We start from the raw sequence: 15,000 nt of genomic DNA, 5'->3' as shown, positions 1-15,000 counted from the left end.
TAGCTGCATACTTGCTAATTTAAAGCACCTTCTACAGAAAATCATTACACTGTTAAAATGCACAAGAGGAAAAAAAAGGGATAATTGGACTGGTCTACTTATCTCTTTAGTGAGGCACATTAATGCTTTCCAATGCATTCATCTTTCAAATTCTTCCCATATGTCCTCCTAAGCTCCTTTCTTATATATATATATATATATATATATATATATATATATATATATATATATATATATATATATATATGTATATATATATATATATATATATATATATTTAAGTTATACAGATGTGCAGGTCTTCTTCTCTCAAGTGAAATCAATCTTTACAGATATTTTAACCCTCCTGTCGTCCTCCCGGGTCAAATTGACCTCATCTCTTTTGATGTTTCCTTCTTTCCTTCCTTCCTTATTTCCTTCCTTCCTTCTTTCCTTCCCTCTTCCCTCCCCCTTCCATATTTCCCTTACTTCCTTCCTTCCTTCCTTCTCTCCTTACTTCTTTCCTCTTTTCCTCCCTCCCTCCTTACTCCTTTCCTTCCGTCCTTCTTTCCTTCCTTCCTTCCTTCCTTCCTTCCTTCCTCATTCCTTTCTTCCTTCTTTCCTCCCTCCCTTCCTTCCTTCCTCCTGTCATTCCTTCAGCCTTTCCTTCCTTCCTTCCTACCTTCCTTTTCTCCTTACTTCCTTCCTCTTTTCTTCCCTCCCTCCCCCCTTACTCCTTTCCTTCCTTCCTTCCTTCCTTCTTTCTTCCCTCCCTTCCTTCCTTGACCTGAGGATAACAGGAGGGTTAAAGGAGGAATAAGTTAAATTAGTGAAAAGCAAAGGTCTCAACAGGTAATTTCCCACCTGGAGATCAATTAAATCTTAAATTCAGTCATTTTAACAGTAGCTTTTCATATTTATAGAAGAGCATTCATTCTAGTTTACTTTACTTTTTTGGTAAGTCTTACATTATGTCAGATAGTGTATGTTGACAAATGAGTAAACAGACTAAAGTTAAAAGATGACAGTGATAGAAACCCACAACCAAATGAGAGAATTAGATAAAGACAGCAATCAGACGGACAGACGGGGAAGCAGACAGAGATGTAGTAGAAGCAGGTGTGTTTAGTCTTGTGGAGAGATCCAGCTGAGAGGCTCACAACATCCATCATCCACTAACATTCATCTTCCCTGCTCTTTAACTTCAGCCTCCAGCACTCAGCGCACAGGAACCAACGAATGACAAATGCATCAGTATGCAGACACGAGCACAAAAAAAATGTGACATTAAATGTTTGACATCTAGCATATGAACAAAAAAAGAAAATGTTGCATTCTCCTGTTTTGTACACTTATATGCAGTCTCTCTTTCAATGTGACTGATTGATTGTGCAAAAATGAAAACATGATACAAAAGGAGCACAGACATGATAGTAGAAATGTTAGAATACATAGAATATTAAACTTTATTCAGTTTTTCCCATCATGTTGTGACAGTGTGACACCTGCAAGTAGATGTCACATTGCACTGACATCATTCATCAATCATCATGATCAGTTTTGAGCATTGCGAGCTAATTTTCAGGCTACCTCCTGCTATGTATTGTATGTACTGTATGTGTGTGTGTGTGTGTGTGTGTGTGTATGTGTGTGTGGTAGCAGCTGTCAGTTAAGACCTGGAGAAGTGGAGAATAACTCAGAAATGATGATTGAAGGCTCCAAGGAAATGCATCTCTCAACATTCACTGATAATTAATGACTACATTTATAAAAACAATACAAACAACACAGCAATCGTTTCTGCTGATTTACCTTGAACACACTTTTTAAGACAAGCTTAGATCACCAAATACCAGTAAAGCTCCGCTGCAGGTTCATTTTTAGTAACATTAGCAATATAAAAAGAATCAGTTAAAGTAAACTTTCCAAAATGAGGTTGCTATGGTGAAGCCTTGTTTACTCCACAGCACAGCGTTGAAGTTTCAGGAGAGCCAGCTGAGTTTACCTGAACATCTTTAGCCTGTAGACACAAAACAACTCAGACACTATCTCTCCTATTATCCTGCAGACTGTATAAAACATCTGCTATTCAAGTGATTAAAATTGATGTTATGCAACCCTGTTGCAAACTCTTGAGTAGTACCTAATCAAGCTTCAAGCTGTTAGCATTTATAATCTATGGCCTTTTGTGTATAGCTTGATTGTGTGCTTTCCATATATTAATGAAGGTAGCAGGATGTTCAAACCTGCATTGAAAGACAAGACTTGTAGTTTCAGTTTTCAGTTTACAAAGAAAAAAAAAAGTTATGTTGATATGACCTGAAAATAAACATTTATAAGAAACTAAATGAACACGTGCAGCACCTTGGGAGTGATTTTGTTCAAATGCATGACAGGCATCAGTGTCGACAGCTGCTGCAGTCATCGCCTTTGATGAAGACAAATTGGCCAACATGTGAAGGAGGCCAATCTGTGTATAACAAGCGGGTTAGAGATGTACGCTTACTAGTGACAGCACGTCAGAGAGGGACGAAAAGAGGAAAAGACAGGAGCAGTGAAGGAATGAAAAGATCTGGAATTTAAAAAAAGCACACGCCTCTTCAGGTGGTGACAGCCCATCACAAAGAGAATGACAGGAAGAGTGGAAGCAGAAAACAGAGGCGGCTGGAAGCACGTACAGCCTTGACAGGGAGAATGAATGTGGGATAGATAGAGACGGAGGTGGAGAGAGATGTTGTGACCTGCTCAGTAAGTACAGATTTTGTGATTTGCAGGTCAAACGACCCATAAACCTGCAAATATAACCACATTATAAACTTATACATGTCAGAGAGTAGAGGAGACTAGCTTCAACATGAAATATACACTTTGAAATATGTTGAATCAAAGGTTGTAAATAACCAAGACATTTAAAAAACTAACTTTTTTCACATTTAACATCATGTCAGTGCTTATCTGGTGAATAACATCACTTGAATGGAAATATAAATAAATCAAATATTCCATCAATCAATCATCCAGTGAAGATAATAGATGAGATAAGACCTTAATATTATAGAGGAGGAAACACAGTGTTAAACCTCATGTTGTCCTCGAGTCAAGGAAGGAATGAAGGGAGGGAGGAAGAAGGAAGGCAATGAGGGAGGGAGGAAGGGAGAAGGAAGGAAAGGAGACAGGAAGGAAGTAGGGAGGGAGGAATGGAGGAAGGAAGGAGGAAGGAAGGGAGGCAGGAAAGGAAGGAAGGAAGGACGGAGGAAATAAGGCAGGAAGGAAGGTAGGAGGGAGGGATGAAGGAAGGATGGAAGGGAGGAAGAAGGAAGGGAGGAAGATGGGGGAAGAAAGAAAGAGAGAAGGAGGGAGGGAGGAAGGAAAGGAAGGAAGGGAGGAAAGAGAGGAAGGAAAGAAAGAGAGAAGGAGGGAGGGAGGGTGGACAGATGGAAGGAAGGAAGGAAGGAGGGAAGGAAGGGCGGAAAGAAGGAACAGTCAAAACAGACGGGGTCAATTTTACCCGGGAGGACGACACGAAGGTTAAAAGAACAATACACAGTTGAAAAGAAACTGAGAAAAAAGTAAAATAGGGAAGAAGGATGTGTGTATGTGCTCGTTCTCCTTTTGTATTCACAGTATCTACGATCGGCTGCATCCAATCTATAATATATGTACATTACACACAGTGTGCAGTTTGCTTGCATGCTTGTGTGTGTGTGTGTGTGTGTGTGTGTGTGTGTGTGTGTGTGTGTGTTTCCATGTTTCGATTATGTCGGGTTATGAATTGAGGACGGCCAACACACCGTTAAGTACAACACAGCTTATTGATCCTGATATGACTAATGTGTTCGTGCATGTGTGTGTTTTTAAGAGTGATCAAGCTGCTCCTCTGTGTATTGCAACATAGGGGAAAATAAGAAACTAATAACACAGTCTCATGATCTCATTGATCATCTTAACCCTCCTGTTGTCCTCGAGTCAAGGAAGGAAGGAAGGAAGAAGGAAGGAAGGAAGGAAGGAAGGAAGAGAGGAAGAAAGAAGGGAGGAAGGAAGGAAGAGAAGAAGAAGGAATGGAGGAAGAAGGAAGGGAGCGAGGGAGGAAGGAAGGAAGAGAGGAAGAAGGAAGGAAGGAGGGGAAGAAGGAAGGAAAGGGGGAGGGAGGATAGGAAAGAAGGAAGGGAGGAAGGAAGGTAGGAAGGACAGAAGGTTAAAAAGACTAATAGTGGTGGTGTGTGTGCGTGCGTGCATGCATGTGTGTGTGTGTGTGTGTGTGTGTGTGTGTGTGTGTGTGTGTGTGTGTGTGTGTGTGTGTTAGCAGTAAATTATAACACATGTTCACTGTTTGCTTTTAATCCAAACAATACCGGGTTGAACTTGTTTTAGTCCAACAACTACACATTTTATTGACTTTTAATCATTTCTGACCAATTTCTGAAGCATGTCACATGATTCTGAATTGATTTCCCGGCTTTGAGACAAATATTGATTTCTACCAATTTCAGTTGACCATAAACACTTTGGTAACTAACTCTATAAATGGTCTATAAAAGCTCTTATGTGGTGCTGCAGTTGCGAGCATGGAGCCCTTTTGAAAAATGGCCACTGCTGCGTTCAAGGACATCCGGCCATGAGACATTTGCATGCTAAACAGTCTTTTCTAATGCATGAAATTACCAAAATTTACATAATCCTTTTTTTGCAACATCAATATTTGATTACTGTTTGTATTGTGGTTTGATCACTGCTGTAGCTGTCCACACAATGCTTTATGCTTTATGAATGTCAGAGCATCTTTGAATGCACCACAAAAGACTTTTATGAAAGTGGTCTCTGCTTATGACATCATCACGGAGCAAAACAGTATGATAACTTAAATTTGCCATATCTCACCTTTCATTGGAGGAGCACAGATTGTTCTACACATGTTCTAATCTTACTATCAGTCTGCACAATATGGCTAAAAGATGTCTGACCCTGGTGATTCTTACAGTTTCACTCAAAAACCCAGCTCCATTAACTATTAAATGACAAAAAGACAAAGTACACTGTTTATTATTGTTGATGGTCTCTTTCTCTCTTTTTTTTCTCTCTCTCCTTTCTTCACAGGAAACCAAAATCAACTGTGTCCGCCTGGCTAACAAAGGTATGAGCACCCTTCCATTGATACTCAGCCTGCACTTAAACACAGTGATTTATACATTTATGTCTGATATGACATTTAATATCTTAGTCAAGTCAAGCTATTATGTTGTAGAATAATGCAATCCCCCTTTAGAATAGCTTTCACAGTATTGCTAGTGTGTTAGAAGAGATGGACACACACATACACACACACACACACACACACACACACACACATAGACACACACCTTATTGAAGGAGGTGGGATTAGACCCCACAAGTTGTAGTGAGAGTCTAGCAAACCCCACATCCTAATCACGTTACCCTGCATGATTTCATCCAATAGCATTCTCATCTCTTCACTTCTCTCTCAATCTTCTTCTTTTATTGCACTTCTTCTATCTCACATTCCCCCTCTTCTTCCTCTATTCTGCTCTCGCTCGCTCTCTCTCGCTCTCTCTCTCTCTCTCTCTCTCTCTCTCTCTCTCTCTCTCTCTCTCTCTCTCTCTCTCTCTCTCTCTCTCTCTCTCTCTCTCTCTCTCTCTCTCTCTCTCTCTCTCTCTCTCTCTCTCTCTGTCTCTCTCCATCTCACACCTCATCCATGTTGCTCATCAGTGTATAAAGTGGAACATCAGAGACATTACACACCGATTGACCGTCTTCATTAAGCCCGATGGATGGAGGCTAAAGCGTTAGCCCCAGAACCCATTTCATATTCTATTCTGTTTTGCTTTCCCCCCCCCCACCACACCACCCTCCCCACACACCTCCCATCTTTATTTGCTGCTCATCTCCGCCAAATACACCCATTTGTGCGCCAGGCAATGTGCTTTGAAAGCTTTTCGGCTCGCTATTGATTTTCCGCACCTCCTTTCTGTTTTTTTTTTTGTTTTTTTTCTATTTAATTTTTTTTATCTCCATCAAACATTGATTTGATTTTTCCACATCTTTCCTCTTGCTCTCTGTCTCTTGCACTCTCCTATTATTTTTCGACTGCATCAAGCATTTATTGCTCATTTGTGCACACTTTTCTCTTTTTATATCATCTTTTTTTTCTTGCTCTATCCATTTCCAGGCTGTGTTGAGTGGGGTGTACTGTGGGTGGAGGTCTACAGTGTGTAGACACTGTTGTCTGTCTGTCTGTGTGTCTGTCTGCATGTGTGTGTGCTTGGGAAAAGACATGCTTTTAACTTTGTGGCTGTCTTTCATATTATATAATGCAAACTTTTATTTCAATAGGTAGAATAATCAATATTCCTTTAAAAAAAAAACTAGAAAATTAACCCAAATACAACTTTAAATCTAGTTGAAATGTACTTTTTTATATGTGGGCAGTGCGCTGAGGCAACACAGATGGCTAATTTTGCAAATGCCTGTGAGTAATTGTGTTGTGATACCTGTTATCCACTCACTCACAACAGCAGCTGATTTCAGTGATAACGCCACACTCGCCTGTTCTAATCAGTGAAATCAGCTGGTGAACTTTTTTTTTTTGGTAAGAAATAAAAACCAATTGGCAGTTTTCTTTTTTTTTTTTGGACAAAATTAGACATTATTCATACAAGCATGTGTCAGAGGCAGAGATTCAGATTCTAGTGTAACTTAAATGAACAGACCATCAAAAAATAACCATGTTTTTGACCAAGTTATGAAAGCTTGCAGCACACCTAAGAGGCAAAGAGAAAAAAGAGGAGTGATAATTTACAATATTCATGCCTAGTGATCTCCCTACTAGCTGAAAAAAATCACATTTTTTAATCTAAGTTGACCGTCCATTTGTGAAGTAGATTATTGCTGCTGACTAGGTATGTTTTATTTTAGCCTTTTTTTCCTGCTTAGATGCAGTTTAAGCTTTACTTTTCTATTGTTTTAATGCCAGTGCAATACAGTCCTAGACACCTGGCTGAGATGTGTCCCTACTACCTGAAAACATCTTCTTTTTTTTTTTTTTTCTTTTTTTTTAATCTAAGTTGACCGTCCATTTGTGAAGTAGCCTATTGCTGCTGACTAGGTATGTTTTATTTAGCCTTTTGTTCTGCTTAGATGCAGTTTAAGCTTTACCTTTTATTATCTTAATGCCAGTGCAATAAGACACCTGGTAAATATCTCTACCACTGTATCATCAGTGTATCATCTGTTATTTTATCATATCAGGAGACGTTGTAATGTATCATTGCTCCTTTGCAGTTTAACTTATGTGTTACATTACTTGTCCTCCAAAAGCTTCAATCTGTGGTTTAATAAACTGAAGCTGAACCAGGGAGATTATCTCTGCACTCTGCCTCTGAGAAATGCACATTAGAAATAGATGAGATAAAACTTTAGTTGCCTCAACATTGTTTCTACAAACAAATCCTTTATATCTGGGAGTCTGCAAATAGACTGTAGACACTGTTTTTAATTTGTTATGAGAGTTTTTTTTCTTAATGCTGGTAAATTGCTGCCTTTGAAAAAAATCCTCAAATTACTTGTTAACCTTGATGAAGGTATTAACTTCTCCAATTTTGTCTCTGAGTGAACAAAACCTTTGCAGCAGAATCCAGAGACCAGATTGTGTCTTTGCACCAACTTTGCCAAGCCACAAAGTTCATCCTTTACTTTTTTTCTTTTTTTTTCTTTTCAAACATCACTTCATTTCTTTTTTCTCTTCCATACCCCTCTACCCTTTATTTGTATCGACTCGTCAAGCCAGGCTGACAAACTCAACACAATCAAATGTTAACCCCCTGCACCGCATCTGCATTCACTGACTCACCCCCCCCCCCCCCTCCCCCTTTTAATAAACATCCTCACCTGCAACACATCTGTAAGGCCTTTCTTCCTGATAACGGGCCAATCAAGATGCTCGTTGACACTGTAAAACCAGTCATCTCCCAGTTTCACATATCCTGAGTGCTAGTTCTCCTACTGATCTCAATGTTCTAGTGTTATCTCTCACCACTGCAATTTCTCTCCTCTAAGACAGATTGTGCTATTGAAAAAACCAAGTGAGATCTAAACCTTGATGAAATGGATAAAGAAAACTATATACGTCTTTTTTTCTTAGACTTTTGTCTTCTTTTCTTTTTTTTCTTTTTTTGTTGTTGTTTGTTTTTCTCTCTTCCCTCTCTTTTCTCATGCTTTCCGGCGGGGACGTGCGGCCCTTGGCCTTAGTGGTAATAGGTAGGGGACAAATAACAACGCCGTACATTCTAGTCATCCCAAGCGAAGGTGATTATTGCTTTATAGGCAGACTATTTTCTTCCCTATGTTATATTTTTTCATCACAGAACCACCATTAAAACACGACAAAAAAAAACGTTGTTTCATTTTGGTTGTCCCCTTCCCTCCAACCTTCTCCCTTTTTTTTGTTTTTTTTGTTTCTTGACTTTTCTCTACCCTTCAGTTTTTTGTCTTTTTCCTTCTCATCACCATCTTACTGCATTTGTTTGCATGTCTGCTCCGCTTCGAGTGTCGCTGGCTGTGTTTGAACCTCCTCTCGCTCTCTTTGTCTTGCATGTGCAAACACACACACACGGACACACACACACACACACACACACACACACACACACAAACACACACTGCAGTGAAACCCATGCTGCTTTCATGCACAGTCAAAAGCCTGTGTATTTGGAGACAAAGCTAACATTAGATTTTGTTTTTTGCTGTCTTCTAATCTACCAATGCAGTACACTTTCATATTAAAAGGAACAACTGAAAATCAATTAGAAGAAATCAGACCCATGAACTAAATGTGTTGCTATCTGTCACATACTTATTGTAAGTATGGTTTCAAACATAAACTCACAGTGGATGAAACAGCAATGGATGGGCTTGATTTCCATTTCCATTACATTAATGGTTACATTGCCCCCCTTTTGCTAAGGTCCGATATTGAATTAACAACATAACACTTAGGCTTTATATAGGAAAACCCTTGTAAAATGTTGTGTTGGACAACTGGAGCTCAATTAAAATCTTCTAAGATACAACACACATCCAAAATATTATATCTTTGATGGAAGCATATTTCTAAAAGGCCATTAACACAATTCTTCAACCAGCCTAAAAGAGCTTAGGGTTCATTTAAAGCATGCATCCTTGATGAAACACTACTCTTTGACATTATGGCTCTTTAAAACACAACAAACATCTCTGCTATCAGAGGGTTGGTTGGACTCAAATGTGCATTTTGGCCTTTTGAAGATTTAGATCCCAAACATTTATACAGTGTAAATTCCCCGACCTAAGCACGCTGTTGGATTCTGTTAGGATTTGACTTGGTGAAAAGATTAACCTAGTCAACTGTTGCCCACTGATTTAATCCTATTATATATCCTACATTGATATTACAGTTATAGTCCATAACCCTCTGAAACACCCACCGCAGTGATTAGTAGTGTTTCCATGGTGAAATAGGTGTAAATATAAGCCCTAATTATGCAGAATAAACATCAAGACGTTTGGTTTTGGATGATCTTAAACCAAACTCATTCAATCTACTGAACTTTATACTCCACTGATCACCTGTGATGTAACTTTCCTCCAGAAAACACATCCTGCAACTCATTGTTAACCATGTATGATGAGTTCCTGGTATTTGTTGTGATCTATCAAATACCGTCCCTGTAATAAAATTGTATGTCACGCTCACAAACTTAACACAAACCTCAAAAAGCAGATATCCAACTATTGAAAAATGTGACATCAATTATGTCACTTATACCTAAGAAGATGCTTTAACCCTCCTGTCGTCCCCCCGGGTCAAATTGACCCCATCTCTTTTGACTATTCCTTCTTTCCTTCCTTCCTCCCTCTTTCTTTAATATTTCCTTCGTTCTTCCCCCTTCTTTTCTCCCTCCTCCTTCCATACTTATTTCCTCACTTCCTTACTTCCTTCCTCTTTTCCTTCCTCCCTCTCTCCTTACTCATTTCCTTCTTCCTTCATTCCTCCTTCCTTCCTCTTTTCCTTCATCCCTTCCTCCCTCCCTCCTTCCTTCTTGCCTTCCTTCTCTCCTTACTTCCTTCCTCTCTTCCTTCCTCCCTCCCTCCCTCATGTACTTCCTTCCTTCCTTTCTCCCTTCCTTCCTTCCTTCCTTCCTTCCTTCTTCCTCCCTCCCTCTTTACTCCTTTCCTCCCTTCCTCCCTCCCTCTTTACTCCTTTCCTTTCTTCCTATATCCTTATTCCTTTCCTTCATTCCTTCCTTATTTCCTTCATTCCTTCCTTCCTCCCTCCTTACTCCTTTCCTTCCTTCCTTCTTTCCTTCCTTCCTTCCTTCCTTCCTTCCTTCCTTCCTTCCTTCCTTCCTTCCTTCCTCCCTCCTTACTCATTCCCTTCCTTCCTTCCTTGACCTGAGGACAACAGGAGGGGTTATGTAACTTAGATGCATTATTTTAAGTTAGTAGCTATCATGAGACCTTGTGAGAATGAAACTAATTACAACAAAAAGTGATTCAGTGTAAAACCTTTCATATACTATTATTGTTGTTTTTTCTTTACTAAACAGCAGTTTTAAAAATCCAATCATCAGAGCACATTAAAAAAACACAGGAGTAAACATTGTTTACTGAACTGTGTCAAAACCATGTCTATGCTAATCCTGTTAGGATTGTATTTAGCAATGCAGAGACGTGACAGCACAATATGAATTCAGTCATTCAGCAATTCAACAATCAAAATGTTGACTCGAACAATGGCAACACAACAGGGAATCATTCATCAGCAGGCACAACCATAAACTTGCTGTCACAGTCCTTTTGTCAAGAATATGAGATGACTTCTTATGAATATAATCACATTTATTGTCCTGAGGGAAATTGAGGTTGCAAGGCCCGGCACGAAGAATTATGCATATCATGCACAACTGTGGGCACTAGTGAAATCCTAAATTGAATAAATATAGACTGTATTCATGTGAAACAGGGTTGCTTACTTCAATGTTGATGAAATTAAAACCTCTGGTTGCATTTCATTCCAACTATCTGCATCTTACATGTATTTTTTACTTTAATGAATTCAAACTTCATAAAGGATCCTTTCAAGATAAGTAATGTGATTCATTGTGCTCAGCGGACCATTTGTCTACACTGATTAACGATGAATCAGTTTTAGTGCTCTATTGATTAACGATTAGTTTCCTAACACGAGCAAACAATAATAAAGATAAACACATGTTTACATAAAGGTCAACACAAGCACGATGCAGTGTGCTGATATATTAACCCTCCTGTTGTCTTCGAGTCAAGGAAGGAAGGGATGAAGAAGGAAGGAGGGAGGGAGGAAGGAAGGAAAGGAGGGAGGAAGAAGGAAGGAAAGGAGGGAGGGAGGAAGGAAGAAGGAATGAAAGGAGGGAGGTAGGGAGGGAGGGAGGAAGGAAGGAAGGGAGGAAGGAAAGAAGGAAGGAGGGAGGGAGGGAGAAAGGAAGGACATAAGGAAGAAGGAAGGAAGGAAAGAAGGAAGGGAGGAAGGACAGAAGGAAGGAAGAAAAGGGGGATGGAGGGAGGAAAGAAGGAAGGAGGGAGGAAGGAAGGACAGAAGGAAGGAAGAAAGGGGGATGGAGGAAGGAAAGAAAGATAGAAGGAGGGAGGGAGGGAGGACAGAAGGAAGGAAGGGAGGAAGGAAGGAAGGAGAGAAGGAAGGGAGGAAGGAAGGACAGAAGGAAGGAAGAAAAAGGGGATGGAGGGAGGAAAGAAGGAGGGAGGGAGGAAGGAAGGACAGAAGGAAGGAAGAAAGGGGGATGGAGGAAGGAAAGAAAGATAGAAGGAGGAAGGGAGGAAAGAAGGAACAGTCAAAACAAACAGGGTCAATTTGACCCGGGAGGACGACACAAAGGTTAAACTGCAGTAAGTCTGTGAGCAACATACATACAACACTAAAGCATCGTTTTACCCTCATCCATCCTGCGCTACCTGTGTTCAGTACTTAAAGCAGCAGGTGACGTCGTCGTTCATCCCACTTCATAATAATCTAAAGTCAAGAGGTCTGAAACATAATGTTAATAGTTATTTTCTGACACTGTGTCTGGGCTGAGTTAGACTCACATTCAGTTCAACCTGTTTAAACAGTAGAGTTTCTTCTACAGCAACTTGTCAGATCTTGTGCTGCTTGCACCAAATTTCAAATCCCAAAGTACTATATGAGTAATAACCCCTTGTTCTACAAATAGACAAGGTCCTTGCACTACAGTATCTGTTTATGTTCAGATACATACTGTATAATATCTTTACATTCTGATGTCAGTCCACTTTTTTGAACAGATTGAATTGAAAGTGAAAAGAACACACAGCTCTGGTTTTATATGACTCCTTCTTTACAGCACTAGCCAAGTGATAGAAGTCCCACTGTATCCGTCTGCACCTGCTTTAGTCATTAAGAAATATATATTATAATCATTAAGAAGTAAAACATGTGTCTAAATAACACAATAAGCCTGTACAGATGTGTTCACCACAGCTTAAATTGCCCCATCTCTTAAATGAGACACAAATATGATCCTTTTCTTATCATTTTGAACTGCAAAACACATATAAAGTCATTCTCTGTTCTGGTATAAGTCAGTATGAAGTGCAGGACAGTTTACTGATCCATAAGACTGCTATAAGAATTTATGATTGAACACTCAGATCAGGATTTGCCGTAGTGCCATGCCAGTAATAAAGTGTTAGTAATTCATGAGAGACAGCTGTCATAACTTTGCACCGCGGCTGTTAATGAGACAACTCAAAGAAAATGAAATATCTCGATAACTGTTACAAGAAAAGAAAAAAAAAAGTAAAAGGAATTGCTACTCTTGGCATGCATGTCTTTTTGATATGCCATGGTATCAGTTATGAGTTGCATCATCCAAACTATGTCAGATATGAGTAACGCAGATCTGGGCGAGAACGCCTGCAGCATGAATGTAGCTTCAATGTATCTAAACTGACAAGTTGCCAGTTAATGCTTTGATTGGCTGAAAGTGTGTAATTTATCAATGAATACCTTTTTGTGCTTGTTATGAGTTAGCATGCAGTAATAAAGTGGGACTTCTACATTGGCAGTGTCTGCAGGCCTCGCACGTGTTTAGATACTGCAGCTCATCACAACATTACACCCACCGCTTGTCATCCATACACTGGTATAATATGTCAGCTTAAATATCCATTACCATTAGTCCTGAGGTTGATTATAATTGGTGGTGTACCGAGTGGTGTTGTAACGACTCTGGTACTGTGCAACACTGATGCAACATGTTGCTTTTTATCTATGTGTGTGTGTGTGTGTGATGTGATGTGATGTGAGCGTGTGTGACTGAACTGCAAAAGTGAAATGCTGAAGAAATCTGTATCTGAATTATATTTGTCATTGACCTGCACTACCTCTCTCTCTCTCTCTCACACACACACACACACACACACACACACACACACACACACACACACACACACACACACACACACACACACACACACACACACAAACAAAAACACACCGTTCTTCACAGACCTATCCTCGCCCTATTTTCCTGTCATCATAAGTGCTGCCTGCTTGCTGCTTAGTGAGTCAGTTTGCTCTCTGAATTTACAACAGATTGAGTCAGACTGTTAAAAGGAGAAGAAGAAAAAAAAAAAAGAAAAAAAAAAAAGGGGGGGGGGGAAGAACTGTAGGTGAATATCTAGCGATCATGTGACATTTTAAGGGCACATTACAAGTCAGCAGTGGATGAAATGCTGCTGTAGCTGTACAGGGAGCACAGAGGGTTCAAGCTGCTGACAGAACTAAAGAAGGAGAGAAACTGGGAGAGAGAGAGAGAGAGAGAGAGAGAGAGAGAGAGAGAGAGAGAGAGAGAGAGAGAGAGAGAGAGAGAGAGAGAGAGAGAGAGAGAGAGAGAGAGAGAGAATAAGACAGAATCCCAGAGAGGAAAAGAAATACAACCCAAGAGAGAAAAAAGAGGATCAAAAACTAAAAAAGACAGATTGACAGAAACTGACATGAAGAAAGTCGGAGAAAAGAAAAAGACAAATCCAGTAGTGGAGACAGACTCAGGCTCTTGCCACCCCCCCCCCCCCCCCCCCCCTCCTACAGTAGCATTGTGCATGCAGACAGGTGGATCTGCTTCGTTTTATGCCAGACAGACATTGTGGAGGAATGTGTTGTCTTATTTCCAACTGTGCAATGAATTTTCCATCTGCTCCACAGCACCAGCGACAAAATGTTCAGTTATCTCTACGTAAATCTTAAGGGGGCTGAGGTCGTAAAGTAGTCACCTGCATCTAGGGATAGAGAGGAAGAAAGACAGAGGGGGGGGAGGAAATACATGGAAAAGTAAAACATTAGAGAGAGCTGGAGAAATCAGGGGAAATGAAGACAATGAGTAAATGGATGGATGGTAGGTAGGTTGATAGATATGCTGATTGTGTTTTAACAGAGAATCAGAACAAACTGAACTCTGAATATATGAACTGTTGAACTCACTGCTGCATTCAGAAAGAGTGTTTGATCTTCTACGCTGGTACAAATCGAGTCAGGCATCTGGTCTACCGCTCAAAGTGTTTATTCACTTAGTAAACATACGATGGGGAAGACTTGTGTTGGCTGGAGACCTTTATTTCATCCCAACATCAACATTTTCAGGATTATAGTTATTTAACTTTTTTAAATATTTTATATATGTGTCTTAACTTTTGAATATAGCAAGAAGACATATTTATGAAGTTAGAATTCATGAGTGTAGTCTTTGCAGGGAAACAACAATGGTGTTTAAGACTCTGGAGGATAGAAAAACAAGCTTTAATCATTGTCTTTCAGCAAAAAAGAAAACCAAAAAACAGAAAACCCTTGTTGTAGTTGTGGTTGTCATTTTGTTAGGTCACATCCCACCTTAAAACAAACAAATAAAAACAACCAAACATGGCAAAACATGGCCAATGAACATGTCAAACCTGCATTTC

At 39.8% G+C, this 15,000-nt stretch overlaps 1 protein-coding gene across 1 annotated transcript in view; it reads left to right on the top strand.

Annotated features, from left to right (window-relative positions):
• ptprt (protein tyrosine phosphatase receptor type T) overlaps positions 1-15,000 on the top strand; it is a 422,469-nt gene that overhangs the window by 255,296 nt on the left and 152,173 nt on the right. The window contains 2 exon segments of the mRNA XM_062414593.1: positions 5,074-5,110; positions 8,242-8,298. Coding sequence (XP_062270577.1) covers positions 5,074-5,110; positions 8,242-8,298 — 94 coding nt within the window.

The sequence above is a fragment of the Scomber scombrus genome, chromosome 3 (assembly GCF_963691925.1).
Source record: "Scomber scombrus chromosome 3, fScoSco1.1, whole genome shotgun sequence".
Lineage (NCBI taxonomy): Eukaryota > Metazoa > Chordata > Actinopteri > Scombriformes > Scombridae > Scomber > Scomber scombrus.
The sequence above is the reverse complement of the archived record's forward strand: the minus strand, read 5'-3'. Positions and strand labels throughout refer to the sequence as shown.